The sequence below is a fragment of the Chiloscyllium plagiosum genome, unplaced genomic scaffold, assembly GCF_037043375.1.
Source record: "Chiloscyllium plagiosum isolate Xiang-an unplaced genomic scaffold, Cpla_swu_hap1 HiC_scaffold_24, whole genome shotgun sequence".
In the NCBI taxonomy this organism is placed as follows: Eukaryota; Metazoa; Chordata; class Chondrichthyes; order Orectolobiformes; family Hemiscylliidae; genus Chiloscyllium; species Chiloscyllium plagiosum.
The window spans coordinates 36,996,071-37,018,261 of NW_028270162.1; the positions used below are offsets into that span (position 1 = coordinate 36,996,071).

General features: G+C 39.6%; 1 protein-coding gene across 2 annotated transcripts in view; it reads left to right on the forward strand.

Annotated features, from left to right (window-relative positions):
• Positions 1-145: 145 nt before the first annotated feature.
• The window catches only part of tpcn1 (two pore segment channel 1), a 102,276-nt gene continuing 80,230 nt past the window's right edge, over positions 146-22,191 (forward strand). For both annotated transcript variants that reach the window (XM_088000091.1, XM_088000092.1), the window contains exon 1: positions 146-280. In XM_088000091.1, coding sequence (XP_087856217.1) covers positions 178-280 — 103 coding nt within the window. In that variant the 5' untranslated portion in view covers positions 146-177. The remainder of the gene's footprint in view (positions 281-22,191) is intronic.

A 22,191-nucleotide genomic window follows, 5' to 3' on the forward strand; every position in this document is an offset into this window, starting at 1 on the left:
CCTGTTGGACGCCTCGCCTTTGAATGACGTTCGCTCTGGAGGCCGCCCGACCGACCGACCGTCGATATGGACCAATCACCTACCAGCCAGGAGTAAGGGACCCGCCCCCTGCTCTCGTCATCCCCTCCTCCCTCCTCCGCGGCGGCGACAGTTTGAGGTGTGGGGATAGACTGGACGATGGCGGTGACGCTGCCTGTCGATGATGATGTCCCTTTAATCTTGACAGACGACAGCACGGGGATCAGCGCCGACCCAGACAGAGAGGAAATCCCCAATGAAAGTAGGCAATACGATCAGTTACACTTTTCCATGTCAGAGCTTTCGGGATGCAACTTTCTTGGCCCCCGGTGGCCGTTTGCTCCAAGATCCGCATCTTGTTTTGTTTTGTCTCGTCCGATTCCTCAGACCAAGTTGTCGGAGACACTGCTCCGTGTAGTGTTTGCGTGATCACCTCAAAGAGGGCGAAAACTCACCGGAATCCGCTTTATCGCATCGGCAGCCGACGGGCTTAGTTGTCAAACAGCAAATTAAAAACATCCTTCTGGTTGCACTTGACAGTGCAGACAGCATCTGCGGTGCAAGGGTTACCCTTTCAGGACTATAAGCTTTCTTTAGAGCTAATGTTGAAGGGAGATAATTACCTCAGCAAAGTTTTTGCCATTCTTTGCCATTGAATTACCTGGATTATATGTAAAATGTAAAAATGTAAAAGTCCTTTTGGTCTTTTAGCAAAATCAGGCCCTTCAAGTCTGAAATCATTAAATCTGCTTCCACTGGCCTGCAGTGCATTCCAGATCGTAACTTTGTTTCTGGATTGTTACTGTCTTCAATACTGAATTTAACAATAAAAATGAGATTACTGCAGTTATTTTGCAGCAATTTCAGCATCCTCTAGATGAAGATTTGTGTTATTTAGCTTTGTGGTTTAACAGGGTAGCGAGGACAGCTGTCCCCTCTTCAGGAATAAGGTCAGACTGTAACTTTGATCTTCCAATGCTTATTTGTTATCTCTATACTTTCACCTATGTAAAACCAATTGCTATCAATCATTAACTATCCTGTCACTTAAAGGCAAATTGCATTTTTCCCAAGAAGTTTTATTTCTTACTTAGCGTATACCTAGCAGAGCTTCACTGGATATATTCTTGCTGTCACAATTTCCTTCGCTTAGCTGTGACTTGACTGTCCTTTCTATGAGAGCCAAGGTTGTTTTAAAGCATTGTTAGATTACCATGTTTTGTGTAAGCTTATAACATTTTATAAATAGGAGAAGAGTACAAAATTCTCAAATGCAGATAAATAAAGGAATTGCAACAACAACTTTAAAAAATTATTTCATGACATAAGGACATTGCTAGCTAGGACAGTAGTTATTGCCTATCCCTAATTGTCCTTGCAAAGGTGGTGAGCTGCCTTCTTGATGTGCTGCACTCCATGTGTTGTGGGTACAGTCACAATGCAGGATTTTGACACAGTCACCGTGAACAAATGTTGATCTAGGTCCAAGTCAGAAATTTTGCAACATTAACACAAAAATCCTCTCCAGGCCCTACGTAGGAGAAATTATACATTTTATCCTCCAGATTCATCCTGGAGAAGTTTATTCTCTGGTCATCAATATCAAAAGTATCTTAACATTAAATGTAAACTCTGAACTTCGGTTTCCATCTAAATATGTACTGCTTTACATTTAGTCTAATTCACATGTACCAACTATTTGCCTATTCCATAAATCAGCTTTTTTGTCTTTCTGAACAACAGCATTTCACAATTTCATTGTATTCTTAATCTAAAGAATATCACAAGACAGTTCACAAAAGATGATAAGTCAAAAACTGACACTAAATCAAAGGCTGTGTTATCAAATTGCGTGGTCAAATGGGTATCTTAATTTTGGAGGAGGAACTGATACACTTAGGAATCTAGTACAATGGCACAGGGCTTAGACAACAGAAGGTGCAGTTACCAATATTGAGGCTAAGGAATTTCAGTCTCCTGAAGAATGTTGAGTTGAAGAAATGCAGAACTCTTAGAGGGCTTTATGATCGCAAGAGGCGAGAGAAGTAGGGAAAATAGTCATGAAAGGATTTGACCACAAAGCTAAGAATTTTCAATTTGAAGCATTTGAGGGACCAGGAGCCAACATAAGTAAGAGACCACAGGGCTAGTATGTGATTGGGGGTTTGGTGCAAGCTAGAATATGGGAAGAATACTTGCAGATCTTCTTGCTAAATTTCATCTTTGTTTCCAAATATGCAGATGTCAAACCTTTCTTTTGCCAAGTCTAAATAACTAATATGTCCTGAGAACAAAAGCAGACCCAACATATACTCCAGGGCACACCACTTCCAACCATTCTATTCAAGCAGCAACCAATATCTCTGCTTCATTTTTTTTGTCCTTTATGCACCATTCTGTTCAAGTCACTGCACTTTTTAAACCATATACCTGGCAGGTCTTGCACACAGTGGAAGTGTCTCTATTCTGTGCCAGAATCTGCAGTGCCAGACCACTTCCAGATTTGATGAAGTAATGTCATAACAAAGGTCAAACAGGTAGATCACCAATCTGTAAACCCTTTTGATATGCTCTGGCACACAATTAGAATGGGAGAGTTTTATAGTCAGCAAAAATTGTGTGCTCCATTGGTAGCTCCAATGCAAATGTTTCCCCATGTTAAAAGAATTCATGATGAGGTTCTTGCCGTGAGCAGTAATAATCTTGTTACAAGTGACTACGCACAAACGCATATGTTACATCTGAATCTTTCTGGAATTCTTTTGTGAAACTTCTGAAATTTCATATTTATACATCTATGGCATTCCCTTTTCCTATCTATTCTGCAACTTCTTTGGAAAAAAAAACTGGTGTAAATTTGTCAAAAGATCGTTTGCTGTCAATTCGTTTTTAATGATCAGTAGATTTATTTCAAATTATAGATTCAGACAATGTTGTCCTTTATGCTTCTGAATTGTAGTTTTCTTTTTCTTCTTTCTTGACCAAGTTTTCTCTTCCACAGCAGAATTTGTCTTTTAAGAAGATTGAAAAGATATAATTATAGCCTATTAATTTTGCTTAGACCACTTCCAGTAGTCTACGGTGAATACCGTTTGATCTGGATGTCTTATCCATTTTGAGTTTTACTTTTCCTTTCTGTTGCATGTGTCCCTGTGATGAAGTTGTCCTCAGTTCCATCATTTTGGTAAAGCAAGTTCAACATATTTAATGACTCACAATTTTCCAGAGTGAGACATCTAATAGCAGGCCTCCATTTGTTAGACATTTTCCCAGACTTTTAATTTTGAGAAATAGTTTGTTATAAATTTCTGAAGGTGTGAGCTGACAGTGGAGTGACAAAGAAAATAGTGTCATTAAGTTAACAATGAAACCAAAAGTCTCTTTGCATAAACAATAAGATTTAAGGTTTGAGAAAGAAACAGCATTTAAAAAAAAAGTATTGTGAATTAAAGTTACATTATTAGATGTAGAAATAAAGAGAGGGTTGAAAAGAAGCAGAAAGAAAGAGATAGATTTTTTTAAAATTTAAACTTTTAGAAATCTTTAGAAATATTTTACTATCTGCAAAAGAGAAACTCCACAGTTTAGTTTTCTCAGTCTGCATGACAGAGGTCAATGCAGGATCATAAGTTTCAGCATTTTTAAAAAAAAACTAAATATTCCATTATTTCCCAACCTAACAGCTTGCAGCAAATTTTGTTGGCAATTAAAGTAAAATACCACAATTTGTCAAGTTTTCAGATTTTTGAGATTAATCTTTCAGAAAATTATGATGTCTTAAAATTCAAAGTATGTCTTTATGGCTGTCTGCTGCTGGACAATTTACCCAATAATAACATACTGTGCATTAAACATGTTATTAATTTGGCAGCAAATTTGTGTCAATAAATCTACTGTACTTCCCTTCTCCACAACTGAACTCCTGCTTTCATCCATGAATTGGAGGCTGTGAAGGCAGGAATTGACACTAGAAAGAATAGTTTTAAAATTCAGATCTTGTACTTGGGTGATAGACTAAAAGGCAAATAATAAAATTGATTGAATTTCGTAAAGCGGTCTCTTTAAATACTTTTCTTTAGAACTACATTGTATGACCATATTGTCCTTTTAGTCAACCTTGATATAATTATGAAGGGTGTTACATTTTGCAGGAAATGGAGAATAAATCACCAAATATACAGAGATTAAAGAAATGGTTAAATAATAAAAATTACAAAACAGGTAGTTTAGTCAGTATGAGAAAAAGATAAATATATTACAATCCCAAGATTGAATGGGGAGAGATGACTAGCTGAAAGTGAACTCATATTTAACAAAGTTACGCAGCCTTTTTCCCAGCTAAAATGTCAATTTTTGTTTGATATAAAGGAAGATTTCTATAATTACCTTAAACAAAGCAACATAAATCTTGTAATCATATGACTGTATTGCTATTTTCTGGCGATCTTCTTGCATCTTCATCACAGAGGAATCAAGGATAAATAAATGTTTTTTTTGTAGAAAGTATGGAATCTGTGGAATTAGAGGTTTGGTTGTTAAGTATATACAAGACTGAAATACACAAATTTCTAACCACTAAGCGAATCTAGGTTTCTGGGAATAAGGCAGAAAAGTGGAATTGAGGGCTGTCAGATAAGCCATTATTACATTGAATAGTAGAGTGGACTCAATGGGTCTACTTCTGCTCCTATGTTTTATGATCTTATGGTTATCTTGAGTATCGTGCATCTGAACTAAATTAGCAGTCTCATTGGAGTTTAGGGAATGACAAATAGGTAGGAATCTTCATATAGGTAGGAATTCTTTATATTATGGTCACTGTCCCTTAGGGTTCTTTCACATTAAGTTCCCTAATCAAGTCTGCCTATTACACACAGTCACCAAATCCAGAGTTACCTGTTCCCATTGGGCTTTACCACAAGATGCTCCAAATAAATATCTCTTAGATATTCTATGGATTTGTTTTCTTGGGATCCACTACCAACCTGATTTTCCCAGCCTAACTGCATACTTAAGGTCTTCCCTGCGATTACTGTAACAGTGCCTTTCTTACATGCCTTTTCTATCTCCTGATTTATTTTCTGCCCCACATCCTGTCTACCGGTTGGAAACCTGTCTATAACTCCCATCAGGGTCCTTTTTCCTTTGCGGTTCCTGAACTACACTCAGAGATTCTGCACCTTTCAATCCTATAATCTTGCTATTGATTTAATGTCATTTCTTACTAACGCATCAATGCCCCCCCCCAACCCATCTGCTTGTCCTTTTAATATGAAATGTATCCTTTTATATTTAGTTTCCAACCTGATCCTCTTGCAGCCACATCTCTGTGATGCCCACATCATATCTGCCAGTTTCAATCTGCGCTACACATCTCATTTACCTTGTTTCATATGCTACATTCATTTAAGTGCAATGCCCTCAGTCCTATGTTGATCGCATTGCCTTCTCATAGTTGTCCCCTTATCTGTTTTGCCTGAAATTAGATTCCTGACCCTTTCCATTCTCTGTCCTATTACTTGTTCTGGAAACTTTAAAAAGTTAAGGGGGAGGGCTCAGCAAAGGTTAGTAAAGTCCGTGTGATCTCAATTTACCTTGGTTTGCACCATCAATTTATCCACCTTATTCCAAATGCTTTGTATGTTGTAATACAAAGCCTTTAGGTTTGTTCTGTTATCAAGTTTCCCTACACTTATGATTCTTTGGTACAATATGACATTCGCACATTATTTCCTTTCATTTTACAGTTTTTCATGCAGCTGAACTTATCACCCCACTATTTAGTTTAAAGCCCTATCCATAGCCCTGGTTATGCAATATGTCAGGACTATGGTCCCACCAAGATTCAGATGAAGCCCAGTCCATCAGAATGGCTCTTTCCTGGTACCAATGTCCCATAAATTCAAACTAGTTTCTTTGAATCACACATTTACCTTTTGAATTTTGTTGGCCCTGTACCAATTAGCTCACAACTCAGATAGTAATTTGAAGATTACCACTTTTTAGTTCTGCTTTTCAATTTATCCCCAAGTTGCTCATATTTCCTCAGCAGAACCTCCTACCTTTTTCTACCCTATATCATTGGTCTCTATGTGGACCATGAAAACTGGATCTTTCCTCTTTCACTCCAAGTTCTGAGAAGTGAGATATCCTGAAACTAGACAAGCAACAGAGCCTTTGGGATTTTTGATCCCGGCCTCAGAGAACACTGTCTATTCCTCTGACTATATTATCCCTGCTTATTACAACATTTCTCTTTTCTTCCCCCTCTTGAATGGCTCCCTGTGCTATAGTGCTATGGTTAGATTGCTCATCTTCTATACAGCTCCCACTTTCATCCTCCTTCCGCACTACCTCCTGGATCCCTCTGCTGCCTTATTCATAGTCACATCCTCCCGTCCTGACCACTCCCCTGAATTTGAGGTGGTTAATCTAATGGGTGTGACTACCTCCTGAAAAACAGTGTCTAGGTACTGCCCCCTCCTCGATGTGTTCAGAGCTTAAACTCCAACTCATCAACTCTCAGCTGGAGTTCCTCAAGAAACCAACATTTTCTGCAGCTGTAGTCACGATGAAGTCCAGTAGCTCCCACACCATGCAGGTACAACACATCACCTGGCCCAGCATTTCTTTTATTTACTTAGTTCTTAATTTAAAAAAAAATTCGACTGTTCTTTGTTTCTAACTTGTAAACTTTACTTTTGATTTACCTTCAACCTGAAAGTAACCTACAGTAGATATTGAAATTAGTAGTTATTAACAACCAACAAACCTATAATTTTCCAGTGATGTCACTTTATTTTCTGCTGAACTCCCAACCCTTGGATTTCAATTTATCCTGTTAATATCTTGCAAATTATGAGCCAAAAAAAAGCAAGCAAAAAAACACCTCGTCCCCTTTGCATTGGATTCTAATACTGCCTTCAAAGTTCCCAAGATACTGTATATACGGGCTGTGTCTGACTCCTGATGTGATATGTCCTTCCTGACCATGTGAAGCTTACTGATAAACTGAAAGTTTGTTAAGAGGGGTATTAAGAGTTCAGAATTTGGCTAAATGGCACAATCATAGTATTTGCTCATCTATTGATATGTAAATGAATGGTATAATTTAGTTGTAATTAGATCATAGACTTATTTCAGTTATAAGAAGTTGTGACTCATCAATACTTATTAGAAACTGCTTATGGATATCGATTGCACATTTCAAAATTACTATTTATGAAAGTTTATTATTTTTTCAACTTGTTTCTTTAGTAGTTTGCATATATGTGTGTTAAATTTCCTTGAAATTGTTGTCACTTCCCAAATCTGCCCTTTTTTCCCAGCATTTCATATTTGACTGTTCAAATCAGGATTCCTCCTGTGCTTCAATCTTGAAACCATGTCAAAATCACACCAGAAATATAGTAATCATCATGGCTGATTGTCCAGCTCAGTACCCTGTTCCCACTTTCTCCCCATATCTTCATGGGCTTCATCCCTAAGAACTATATCGAACTCCATCTTTAAAGCATTCAATGTTTTGGTCTAACTGCTTTCTATGGTAGATAATGCCACAGGCTCACCACTCCGGGTGAAGAAATTTTTCCTTATCACAGTCCTAAAATTACCTACCCAGTATCCTCAATCTATGACCCTTGGTTCTGGACTCCCCAATCATTGGAAACATCTTCCATGTTTACTCTGTCTAGTCCTATTAGAATTACAAAGGTTCCTGTGAAATTCCTCCCCCCCCCCCCCCAGTTCTTCTAAACTCCAGTGAATATAGTCCTAAATAACCCTGTCTGTCTTAATACATCTGTGCTGTTATTTTCAGAAGTCAGTTTGGTAAATCTTTGTTACACTCCCTCCTTAGACAAAACATTCTGTCTCAGAAAGAGATGAAAACTGCACATTGTACTTCAGCTGTGGTCTCACCAAGGCCCTGTATAATTGCAGTTTGGCATTCTTGCTTTTGTACTCAAACCCTTTCGCCATGAAGGCCAACACATCATTTACCTTCCTCACTGCCTGCTGTATCTGCATGCTTACTTTCAGTTACTGGTGTACAAGGACACCAGATCTTGTTGCACCTTACTGTTTCCAATTTACTGTCTTTGAGATTATCTGCCTTCCTATTTTTTGCTACAAAATCAAATCAAATCAAAACCCAGATGATATGAACAAATCAATTTGATTTGGACAAATGCTGGCAAAGAGACAAGGTCAAATTAGGTTGTCTGGTTGGTGTGGAGGAGTTGGACCAAAGGGTCTGTTTTCATGCTGTCTGAATCAAACAACTTTTCTTCATAATATCACACACTGTACTTCATGATTTTCCATGCAATCATGACATATTTTAATGCTCCCTCCAAATCCCTCAATATTTCTACAGCCTTTGGCAACACCCCATTCTCCTCCAATGCCTCGCCACCATCTTCTATCTGGGTGGAGCTTCACTAACCTGAATCCCATTCTTTTCTATTTAAAAGAATTTATGGGTTGTGGGTGAAGGCACCCCCTTTTCAATTAGTTGAAAAATCTTTTGTTGTGCTTGTGATTGCACTTCAGCCATATGCATCCCATCTTTGGACATCCAGTGTCAAGAGCCATGGGTCTCTCCCAGGACCTGGTCAAGTTGACTAGGTTGAGGCAGTGGGCTGTCTGCTTTTCTTCGATGTCCTTGATGAGGGGGCACATGGTATCCACCAATATACTCAATGCCTTTATTGGCTCAAGGGTAGACTTTATCTCCTCTTCTAACTCCATTTTGATTTAGTCTCCTCCCCTTTGATAGTTTGCATTACTTTTAAAACAGGTGTTGCATGTACGTTACTCAATTGGAAACACTGGTGATTTACTGGTAGTATTTAATAGATAAAAGGCTGATTTGATAATGAGAAAATAAAACATTTTGCTGTGTGTAAGAGTCCTTCTGGATATAGAGAGAAAAGCTATTACAGCTAGCCTTTCAGTTGCAACAGTTTCCTCTACCTGTTATCATAAGTTCCTTTGGTATCTAAGAATTTCTCTTTGGCCTTCGCCCATTTCTCAATGCATATTGCTGCTTGGTCAGCTTTCACATTTATACTCAAAATATTCTTCTCTACCTCACCACCACCTCTCAACTGCTCAAGTCTAAATTATTAGACAACTTGTCTGACATGCAATACTGATGTGTCTTCAGCTGCCCAGGAATTCCATTTCTAAAAACTTACCTTAAGACCATAAGAAATAAGGAGGAGTAGCCTGTTCCAAGTGAATAGTGGAGCATTGCTGATCTGATATTCCTCATGTCCACTTCCCTGCACATTCCCCATAACCCTTTATTCCCTACTGATCACAAATTTCTAAAACAGCTTTAAATATGTACAAGGACTCTGCCACACAACTCTGTGGCAAGCAGTTCTAAAAACTGTCTTCTTTGAGAAAAGAGATTCCACTTCATGTCAGTTTAAACCCTCTTTCTGAAACTGTGCCCTGTGGTGCTAGGCTCTCCCACAAGGGCAAACATCCTCTCACCATTTTTCGCTGTCAAACCCCTTAAGAATCCTATGTGCTTCAATGAGATCATTCTACATTCTCTCAGATGTTCCTTGAAACCTGCCTTTTTTGACAAAATGTTTTGGACATCCACCCTCGACTTGTCTTCTTTGGACTCAATGGCAAAGTTAATGCCACTTCTACAATGAGGAACTTTGGGGAATTTTATGGCATTAAAAGAGGTGTCATAAATCTCTGTCATTGTTTTTAGATCTATATTATGTTTCTGTAAAAACAAAAATACAGCATCAAGGAGTCTGCACTATGTAATTTTGTCTCAGTAGACCTTAAAATAAATTTCACATGTCCCTCTATTTAAGATCTGCAACTAAGATCTTTTGCCACATCCTTTCTAAAGACTTGATCCTATTATGCATAGTGAATCTATGTGTCGCATTCCATCAGGGAAGATGTGTAGTGTACAGTCAACTCCCTGTCATGGTTTTGTTCAAAGATTGCCTGGGAGCAAATGCACCATCTTCGCCAATCCTCTCCAAACCCCAGTAAACTTTTCCTGCTTTTGTCTATTAAATTTGACTCTTAATAGTGCTTTACTGTATTTTCAACACTACCTTGGTCAAGTTTGATGTGGTGATCTTGATTTAGTGCATTTTTAAAATTTATTAACAGCTGTTAAACCTTTCATCTATTCTGTTAAATGGAAATCTTGTTCAAAACTGCATGTGGTTGTCCTCCTGCCAAGTTTTGCCAAAGGAGTTAGAAATGCCCATATAGAGGCAAATGATAACTACTCAGTGACAGTTTTTTCTTATTCCACAACTTTCAACCTCTTTAGTAGATTTAAAATGTAAAAAAGGCAGCAATCAATAGCTAGACAGTTATATGTATCCAAAGTAATTGGAATTTGAATTTTATTTTGAAACATGCGTTAAGCCTTACCTTGTGTTTAATATTGTTCAAGTTCAGCTAGATAGATTAGCAAATGTCTTTTGACCTTAAATAACTTCACTACATTTATTTTTCTTAACAAAACTGAGTTTTGTGGCTAAGAATCTTCAGTTAACCAAAATATTTGTTTCAATCTGTAATCATGCTACGTGAATCCATTTTGTGCTTATTGTGCAAATTCCTTCTTATTCAACTGGAGAATTACCCTGCAGCAAACTTTTTAATTATTCTGTCTTTGAAGTTTGTTTGCTAAATCATAGGCTGAGAGTACTTTGATACTGCGATCTCATAGCATTTCTGAAGAAATTATACCATAGAAACAGATCTTTTGATTTAATCCAACCAGTCCATGTTGGAATGAAGGCAAGTATTCCTTGTTTTCAAGTAGCCAACATCCTAAATGATGACAGAGTTTCACCCTCTTACAGTTAATCTGGAACTCTGGTCGTGTATTCTGTTGCCTCAGAGGCCTGTGTGTGGAATTGTTTCTTTTGCTGTTGCCCTACATATCATTTATATGGATTGCTGGATGTAGCTTCTTTTCAAACACATCTATCAAACAAACCAATAATTTCCTCTGTTTTAGCAATTGCAGCCACAATGTTTTAGATATTTTCCGCCATATTTATACTGCTTCTCAAAACATAGCAATGTTCAAATTAGGAACAGGGGTAACCACTTAAGCCTGCACACCCATTTGGTAAAATTATCCCCCAATTAAACTTTCTTCCCTGGATAATCAAGAATCTATCTCTACGTGTAAAAATATTCAAAGAGACTATTCCTACTGTGATTTGAGTAAGCAAGTGCCAACTACTTATGAAAAAAAATCCCCTTAAATAAAAAGGCAACCTTTTGTTTTGACAGTGATCCCTAGTTCTCAGTAATTCTACAACTAGAACATCCTTTCTACATCCACCTTATCGAGACCCCTCAATATCTTGTATTTTTCAGTTAAGTCACCTCTTACTGTTCTAAATGCCTTGAGACACGAGCCTAGCCTGTCTGAGCTTTCCTTATCAGATAACCTATCCAACCCACTCAATACTATACACAGTATCCCAGGTATACTAATTTCAGCAACACTCCAGTGTTCATTCAGTATTGCTTCAATGTCCTTCCTGTAGCATATTGTGCAAAACCGCACATTATTAGTCCTGTTTTATAACCAACACACTTTTTTTTTCTGTTTGAGCTATGTGGTTAGCTTTGCTAATGGAATCCCTGAATATCCTTCACATAAGTGAAAGCTATTACACATGTTGTCACAGCTGACAAACATTTATGTATCACTCAGAATGTTTGATATCTTCTAAACAAGGACATGCTGATGTTGTAAGGAATATTGATTACAATGTTATTACTTAGCAATACAATGGTGAGGTCAAAACAGTTGGCAGTTGACCTCAATCTGCTGCAAGAAATTGTGGGAGAGGATAATTACATGTCTAATATGTCTTTGCATACCATGAAAAGCAGCTTACTGACACTTGTGTTTACTAATGCCATAATAGATTTTCTTCTTAATCCCTTTTATGACTATGTTCTCCTTTCAATCTTCCTCTCATTCTCTTTTCATCTTGTTCCTAGCTCATTCAAAAATATTTATGCCAAAATATTTATCACTCAGGCCCAAAATTTCCTCTCCTGAGGTAGGTAGCTGAAGTTGGGACATTTCTCAGAATGGTGCAATCTTCTTTTTAGGAGGACAAATGCAGGATAGAATTAAAACCGCCATCCCAGGTAACAGGGCTAAAGTGGCCAGTGGTCAACTACAGAGGTGTTTGTGTAAATTAAAATCTTAATACCCAACCTCCACTCGTTTCTGTAGAAGGGAATTCCCCAGATTATCTATCTTTTGAGGGAGGATAAAATCTCATCATCTCCAAAAGGTGACCACTTAAGCTGTGTCCCATCATTCCAGTCTTCCCTATATCAGGAAACATTCACATCCCCTGAGGATCTAGTATGTTTTTCAAGATAATTTCTCATTCTAACTACCTTCGAATAGAAGTCACAAAGTCATATCTCATAAATGCCACTTTTTTTCTGTATTTTTAAATTGTGGACTGAGATGAGAAAAGAACTGTTTTAAGAACTAAGGATGGGTAGAGGATTACTGAATGTTTGAAAGCAAGCAACCTGACATTCATTGCAAGCATAACTTATACAGTTGTGAACCAAGTTAAAAATCACAACACTAGGTTATAGTCCACGAGGTTATTTGGAAGCACGAGCTTTTGGAGCTCCTTCATCAGGTGGTTGTGGAGGTTAAGATCATGCTCACAGAATTTATAGCCAAAGGAGTCCAGTGTCATGGAGATGTGATACAATAAACAATCTTAGATTAAAACTTTTATATTACATTCTTAAGATAGCTCAGCTTTTTAAACAATAGGTGTGAAGTCTGCCTGTGTCCGAATGCTATATCAGGCTGATAAACCCTATGTATAGTTTTAGAGTTTTACATGAATTCATTTTGAGCAAAGTAAAATTTGGTTGAAGTGTAACGTGTAAATGAGCTGGAGCCAATGGGTTGTATACACAGGGAGCTTTGGTTGGCAACAAGAAGTTGATTGTTATTGATATCTGGTCCATGGACTAGTGACCAAAGTTCTTCTGCAAATCAACAGCTATGTGGTTAGTCTCAGGCAATTGAACAACATAGGGCTGTGATCAACATAGAGAAACCTTCAAACCACCAGCAGCTTACATGCTTTATTCTGTTCAATAAACCATTTTAATCCTGAAGAAAAGCAGATTCTCTCCTTTAGCAGTTGTTTTAATTGATAAGTCACAAACCTTTATCAGTAAACAAATTGTGTTTCACAAACCAGCAGAAGCATCTAGAGTAGAGATGGCTGAGAAGCAGCATTCAGAGCAGTGCAAAAATCATAAATATCATCTCAGCCACCCTGTGAACAATGATCATTGAACTGCTTTCCCAGTGTGCCCTGTTAATGATACCCATTTTGCCCTGAGTGTGTGTGTAAAGGGGAGTTTATAGGGGATTAAAATTTTAACTAGACTTATGCTAATAGTTCAAAAAAGTGTTTACCTGTAGCTAGAGAATAATTACTTGTAATAAATACAGGCTTAGTCTGATCTGTATTTTGTGAACCTGGGTCCAGAAAACAAGTAATTTGTGGAATCTTTGTGTAATTTCTTTAAATGCTTAACATTTATGACAACTCTAAGAGTAATTAGACTTTCCTCTACCAGAGAAAATTAATTTGTCATAAGGGTGGGACTTCCTGTATCCAGATCCATCTGCCATTAAGCATCAGTAAAAAAAGTCTTTTTATTTTGACCTCTAATTATTTCCTAACAGTTGTGCTGTTTGGTTTTCCTAATGTAGGTCAATTAAAGCTGAAGAGACCCTAGAATATTTTAGTCATTTTCTAGTTGGTTGCTAGATGGATGCCTTCTCCATGATGAGCTGACCATATCCAAACATGGATCAAAACAAATGGATCCATCCATTCCATATGCAATAAGGTTTTCAAGTCAGTTTGACATAATGCTTACCTGGAACCTGTTGGAAACATACTATCAAACCTCTTGATTCTTAAAAAGGTGTCATTTGCCATTCTAGTCATGCATACCCCTGCCCCATCTCTTCCTGTCAACCCTACATTGTCTTCTTCCTCATTAAGGCTACATTAAGGTCTGCTTAACATTGATTCACTAATGTTGCTTCATTGTACGTATTATGAAAGTAATGCCAATATGTCTATTCACTGATGCCAGTTGCATTAATATTGCTTGGCACAGATTTCCCATTCTGTGGCTTGACTACACACATTACCTTTCCAATGCCACTTTCACCAGCGCTGCTAATACCTCACCCCAGCTTTGTCTCCTGATTTTACTTCTCTCCTGGCATTGTTTCCCTCCCCCCCTTTTGTTTGGCCTCCTATTCACCCAAGTCTCTTTGGTGTTGCCTCCCTTGAAGCTTCACCTCTCACTGTTACCTTATTCCTTAGGGTCTATACTTCCCTCACTTTTGGGATCCTCTCCTGAACTGAACTCATGGTTTCCAAATAATGGCAGAAGTTGATCAGTGCAAGTTGTCCAGGAACACCTGCTGCTGCCTGTACTGTCCACTGTCTGCCACGAGATAGGAGTTGGTTAATCTACTAGTACCACATTGAGCGTATTTTTACAAATATTATATTTGCTAGAATTATAGGTGCATTTTGCTTTGCAAATTATTTCAGCAAGGAGTGTGCAGTGTTGTACATGTAAGATACAACATTTCAACTTTAGCCTGTTTTATCTGGAGAGAAATGTCCAAAGAAACCTAGTTCTGGTTTGAACATAGGTTCTCATAAGAACCTGATTCACTAAAAGTTCTTTCACTTTTAGTCATAATGTTTAGGAATGCAACCACTACTTAAAGTGAGAAATGATTGTTTTGATTATATGCAAGAGAGAGTGAAATAACTCCAGAGACTGGTATCCAGTTACCAAGTCACACTTTAGAAGCTAAGTGTTAGCGACACAGGATGTCTGACATTCCTGTGTTTTTTTTCCTTCTTCTCCCCTTCACTCCACCACCTGCTTATATTTCCCAAACACTCATGTCACATGTGTGCAGGTGTTGGACACAGCGAAAAACAAGTGTGTAAATCTTAATGTTAAATACCTGAGTGGCCAGTGACAAGCAATGCCCTTCTCAGAAGGCAATGCTGCATGATCAGACAGTGAAGGGGAGGGCAGGGATTAAATCAAAATAGAGTTGGAGGGGGAAAAATAATACACTCCACTCCCTGCGGACATTCCTGTTCTTATCTGTCAGCCAGGGATCCCTGATTGATTGGGGTTGTTAATCTGGTCTGGTCCAGTTAGTCAGCAAACTAATTTCTAGGAGGCTAACCTGACTTGTTACAAATCACTACATTCCTCCTTGAGTCAGAGGACATAAGCTGGTTGTTTATCTTTTGTAGCTACTCCTGGGTTGTTTTAGCACCCAGTCAGGTACCTTCACTTCTGCCTGTGATAAAGGTAGCATGTAAAGCACAGCAGCTCACCTTTGTGCCTGGAGTTTCTTGGGAAAAAATTCATTCTCGTCTTCAGGGAGGAACAGCATCGAGATGGCGACATCCATCAATGTCCATTTCAGATTCAGAGGTACCTTCAATGCTTGGAAAGGCAGAACCCATGGGCTGTTGAGGAGCTGGGCATGTTTTGCTCCCATACAGTTTGAGAGTTTGCAACATTCATTTGGTCCACATGCTTGTTCAGGTCTATCACACCTACCCAAACTTTTATATATTACTAGACCTGACCTCATGTCGATCATGCCTCTTTAGCCATGCAGGGCCATTCCCTGATGTGGTTTCTACACTAAATGCGGAGTCTTGTGTCCAGCAATGGTGATCTTAAATCTGATCTTCCAGGAATGCATTAAGCTGTTGCTGAGTCTTCTCCCTATTGGCAACTCTGGAGCTATCCCTGTGGTTGCATGAGGGGTTGTCCTATAATCAAATAAGAACTGAGCCTGTTTGGTTTACAGTGAAGTTATAGGCTGTTTCTTTTAGCCTGCCTTCAAAGTTTGCATTGATCTTTCTGCCAGAGTATTGGATGATGGATGTCTATATAATGATGAATACAATTCTCCTTTCAGAAATATTCAAATTCCCCGCTGGTAAACGATAGCCTGTTGTTATCTGTGACCAACACTTCCGGGAGTCCATGTATTGCAAAGGATGCTGTTTTCCTATTGTCATCCCTGTGTTTGACGAATGAACTCCATGCACACAGAGTCAGAGATGTACAGCACGGAAACAGACCCTTCGGTCCAACTTGTCCATGCCGACCAGATATGCCAATCCAATCTAGTCCCATCTGCCAACCCATATCCTTCCAAACCCTTCCTATTTATATACCCATCCAGATGTCTTTTAAAATGTTGCAATTGTACTAACCTCCACCACTTCCTCTGGCAGCTCATTCCATACATGTACAACCCTCTGCGTGAAAATATTGCCCCTTAGGTCTCCTTTATATCTTTCCCCTCTCACCCTAAACCTATGCCCTCCAGTTCTGGACTCCCCCACCCCAAAGAAAAGACCTTGTCTATTTGTCCTATCCATGGTCCCTCATGATTTTATGAACCTCTACAAGGTTACCCATCAACCTCCGACGCTCCAGGGAAAATAGCCCTCGCCTAATCAATCTCTCCCTATAGCTCAAATCCTCCAACCCTAGCAATATCCTTGTAAATCTTTTCTGAACCCTTTTAAGTTTCACAACATCCTTCCGATAGGAAGGAGACCAGAATTACAGGCAATACTCTAACAATGGCCAAACGAATGTCCTGTACAGCCGCAACATGACCTCCCAACTCTGTACGCAATACTCTGACCAATAAAGGAAAGCATACCAAATGCCTTCTTCACTATCCTATCTACCTGCGACTCCACTTTTAAGGAGCTACAAACCTGCACTCCAAGGTCTTTTTGTTCAGCAACACTGTCCAGGACCTTACCATTAAGTGTATAAGTCCTGCTGATTTGCTTTCCCAAAATGCAGCACCTCGCATTTTCTGAATTAAACTCCACCTGCCACTTCTTAGCCCATTGGCCCGTCTGATCAAGATCCCGTTGTAATTTGAGGTAACCTTCTTTGCTGACCACTACACCTCCAATTTTGGTGTCATCTGCAAACCTACTAACTATACCTCTTATGCTGACATCCAAATCATTTACTGGATTAGTGGTGCTGGAAGAGCACAGCAGTTCAGGCAGCATCCAAGGAGCAGCGAAATCGACGTTTCGGGCAAAAGCCCTTCATCCAAATCATTTATATAAATTATGAAAATTAGTGGACTCAGCACCTATCCTTATGGCACTCCACTGGTCACAAGTCCCCAGTATAAAAAACAACCCTCCACCACCACTCTCTGTCTTCTACCTTTGAGCCAGTTTTGTATCCAAATGGCTAGTTCTCCCTGTATTCCATGAGATCAAACCTTGCTAACCAATCTCCCATGGGGAGCCTTGTCGAACACCTTACTGAAGTCCATATACATCACATCTACCTCTCTGCCCTCAATCCTCTTTGTTTCTTCTTCAAAAAACTCAATCAAGTTTGTGAGACATGATTTCCCATGCACAAAGCCATGTTGACTATCCCTGATCAGTCCTTGCCTTTCCAACTACATGTACATTCTGTCCCTCAACATTTCCTCCAACAGCTTACCCACCAGAGATGTCAGCTCACTGGTCTATAGCTCCCTAGCTTGTCCTTACCAACTTTCGTAAACAGTGGCACCACATTAGCCAACCTCCAGTCTTCCGGCACCTCACCCGTGAGGTATTGATGATCCAAATATCTCAGTAAGAGGCCCAGCAATCACTTCCCTAGCTTCCCACAGAGTTCTAGTACACCTGATCAGGTCCTGGGGATTTATCCACATTTATGTGTTTCAAGACATCCAGAACTTCCTCCTCTGTAATATGAACATTAAGATGTCACCATCTATTTCCCTATATTCTATATCTTCCATGTCCTTTTCCACAGTAAATATTGATGCAAAATATTCATTTAGTATCGCCCCATCTCCTGCAGTTCCACACATCGGCTGCCTTGCTGATCTTTGAGGGGCCCTATTCTCTCCCTAGTTACCATTTTGTCCTTATTTGTAAAAACCCTTTGGATTCTCCTTAACTCTATTTGCCAAAGCTATCTTGTGTCCCCTTTATGCCCTCCTGATTTCTCGCAAGTATACTCCTACTGCCTTTATACTTTAAGGATTCACTCGCTTTATCCTGTCGATACCTGACATATGCTTCCTTTTTTTAAACCAAACCTGCAAATTCTTTAGTCATCCAGCATTCCCTATACCTACCAGCCTTTTCTTTCACACTAACAGAAATATACTGTCTCTGGATTCTCATTATCTCATTTCTGAAGGCTTCCCATTTTCCAGCCGTCCCTTTACCTGCGAACATCTGCCCCCAGTCAGCTTTTGCAAGTTCTTGCCTAATACCATCAAAATTGGCCTTTCTCCAATTTAGAACTTCAACTTTTAAATCTGGTCTATTCTTTTCCATCACTATTTTAAAACGAATAGAATTATGGTCTCTGGCCCCAAAATACTCCCCCATTGACCCCTCAGTTACCTGCCCTGCCTTATTCCCCAAGAGTAGTTTTGCACCTTCTCCAGTACGTACATCCACATACTGAATCAGAAAATTTTTTGTACACACAAATTCCTCTCTATCCAAACTCTTAACACTATGGATGTCCCAGTCTATGTTTGGAAAGTTAAAATCCCCTACCATAACCACCCTATTATTCTTACAGATAATTGAGATGTCCTTACAAATTTGTTTCTCAAATTTCCTGCTGACTATTAGGGGGTGTATAATACAATCCCAGTAGGTGATCATCCTTTTCTTATTTCTCCATTCCACCCAAATAACTTCCCTGGATGTGTTCTCAGGAATATCCTCCCCAAATACAGCTGTAATGCTATCCCTTATCAAAAACGCCACCCCCCCTGCTCTCTTGCACCCCTTTCCATCCTTCCTGTAGCATTTGTATCCTGGAACATTAAGCTACCGTCCTGTCATCCCTGAGCCATGTTTCTGTGATTGCTATGATATCCCAGTTCCATGTTCCTAACCATGCCATGAGTTCATCTGCCTTCCCTGTTAGGCCTCTTGCATTGAAATAAATACAGTTATTGAGTCATAGAGATGTGCAGCATGGAAACAGACCCTTTGGTCCAACTCATCTATACCGACCAGATATTCCCAAACCAATCTCGTCCCACCTGACAGAACCTGGCCCATATCCCTCGAAACCCTTCCTATTCATATACCCATCCAGATGCCTTTTAAATGCAGTTTAATTTATAAATCCCACTTTGTCCCTGCCTGCCCCGACTGTTTGATTCGCCTTTGTTCTCAATTGTACCAGTCCAAGCAGCTCCAGCAAATCTCCCTGCTATTATATTCATCCTCTTCCAATTTAGGTGCAATCCGTCCTTCTTGTACAGGTCACTTCTACCCCAAAAGAGCTTCCAATGATCCAAAAATGTGAATCCTTCTCCCATACACCAGCTCCTCAGCCATGCATTCATCTGCTCGTAGCACTAGGAGTAATCCAGATATTACTCTCGAGGACCTCCTTTTTAAATTCCTGCCTAACTCCCTAATCTCCCTTCAGAATCTCAACTTTTTCCCTTCCTATCTCGTTGATTCCAATGTGGACGATGACCTCCTGCTGGCCCCTTTCCCCCTTGAGAACATTCTGCACCCTCTCTGAGACATCCTTGATCCTGGCACCAGGGAAGCAACACACCATTCTGATTTATCACTGCTGGCCACAAATAAAATCTGTACCTCGGACTAGAGAGTCCCCTAACACAATTGATCTTTTGGAACCTGACATAGCCCTCATTGAGACTGGCTCTCATGCAATACCAGAAACCGGGCTGTTAGTGCTACGTTCTCCTGAAAATCCATCCCACCCTGCATTTTCCAAAAACAGCATACTTGTTTGAAATGGGAATAGCCACAGAAGACTCTTGCACTAACTGCCTACCTCTCCTGGAATTAACCCTCCTTTGTGACTGTATCTGCCACTTGCCCCCCTTCCTGTAACTGCCATCCATCACAAATCCCCCTTGCTCTTGTAAATTCCTTATTGTCTCTAATTGTCTCTCCAACCAATCCATTTGATCTGATAGGATTCACAACCAATGGCATTTATTTCAGATAAAATCCTCAGTAACCCGTAAACTCTCCGTAAACTCCCACATTCGAAAGAAGAGCATATCACTTTATTAAAGGCCATTTTTGCTTCTTTGAATTTATAGACCCACAAAATAACACTATTGTATTCCCCTACAAAAAAAAGTGCTCCAGATTAAATTAGTACTTATGGCCTGTATTTTAAGTTTAATCAAGAGACAGCTCAATAAAACATAATCCAGAAAGAACGCACTTTCTACTGTTCTACTGCAGACTTTTTGTAAGGCCACGCTTAAAATATCCACTTATCTGTTTCTGTGCTGTGACCTCTCCCAAACGGGTTCCTCCAAGATCACTTGTGAATTTCACTGTTTGTTAATTTTCCCAGGCGCACTCCGATGTCCACTGATACATTAATTTAAACAGCAAAGGCAATAACTGCGCAGGTTTGGTGCTGTGTCAGTTAGCAATGTGGGTTTCTTTCTTTCTCTCTCTCTCTCTCTCTCTCTCTCTCTCTCTCTCTCTCTCTCTCTCTCCTGCACTGACCTCACCGTGTCCTTCATTTTTCTGCTCCTCTCACATTTAAAAGTAATATTGTTTTGACGTTGTTTTGGAACTTTGGAGAAAAAAAAGTCAACAGCATATAAAACAGTAATTGCTGTTCCTGGAATTCGAGGAAATCACTTCCAACACCAAAAATATCTCAAAAAAAAAGAGGAGTACCTGTTACAGCCAGAATTTTTTCCCATCTTCCATCTTGGATTACCCAGAACCACTGTGGGCATCCACAATACTAAGAATACTGAATCAATTAATTGGCCTGCATAGTTGACGTCAAACCAAGTCCAAGGTTTACCTTGGCTATTTCCACAAATATGGGGCAGCATGTAATTTTCAGCCTTGTTGGCACTGCCCCACCATTGCAGCTATGTTTGCATCCAATCCTGGCCACTAGACATAACCTCTCACTAACATCTTCATTTGGAAGCCTCCCTGGGATGACCCTGGTGGTGTTCAGCCAGTATCTGGCAGCAACCTTTGCCTGGGACAAACACTCTTGCTCCCTGTAATTATGTTATCCTCTGTGATCTGGTCTCTCCAGGTCCAAAAGGGATTCAATTCTTGTTCTGACTGATCTTTAGTTTCACCCATCACTACCAACAGTTTCAGTTTTGCCAGGACCAGATCTTTCTGTGTTCAAAGTCTGAAATTGTCAGCTGTGACTGGAAACATGTCCTGAAAATGTAAAACCATTACAGACTCTTCCAGTGACAGTACCACTGGTGATGCATCTGCCAGTAGGAAGCAGCTCAATGCACTTGCTACTTGGCCTCCCAGATGGTGGTGGGTATTAATTGTAGCATACTTCTGGGAATCCTCATCTAACCACAATTTGAAGTACGGATGGTTCATGTCCAGATTAGTGAAGGGCAGCTCCCTGCATCTCTGCAAAGGATTGGGTAATTATCCAACTGTGAAAACAGTTTACCATTGGTTTAAAATCCCCACAAAAGGCAAAATGACCCATTGGGCTTCACAATCAATATAACTGGTACTGTCCATTCCACAAATTTTGGTGATTCCTTCATTTCCCAATCTTCTGATTTCTGCCATTACTTTTGTGTTTAAGGTAAATGGCCCTAGGTGGGCCTTGTAGGATTGTGAAATTGCTTCCTCGTCAATGTAAAAGTTGGCCTTGGCTCCTTTGATGGCCCCAGACCTTTCTGGAAGACGTCTGGTATTTAATTAGGACTTCACTCAGCCAGCCATTTTTTAGAAGAAAAAAAGTCAAGTGAGCCACTTGAGCAGAATCTTTCTCGACCAATTTTGCCCCATGAAGCTTGGGCCCAAGCCTTTTACTGCAATCAGTGGTAACTGAACCAGCTGTTTCTCATAAGAACTAGAACTGAAGTTGTGTCTTTAATCTATTAAGGTTCCCCTGTATAGGTTCTCAGTCTAGCTGAGGTTTTGCACAAACTTAAGGATTAGAGTCCAGAACGAATTTTGTTAAAGAATGGTTCTGTGATCACTG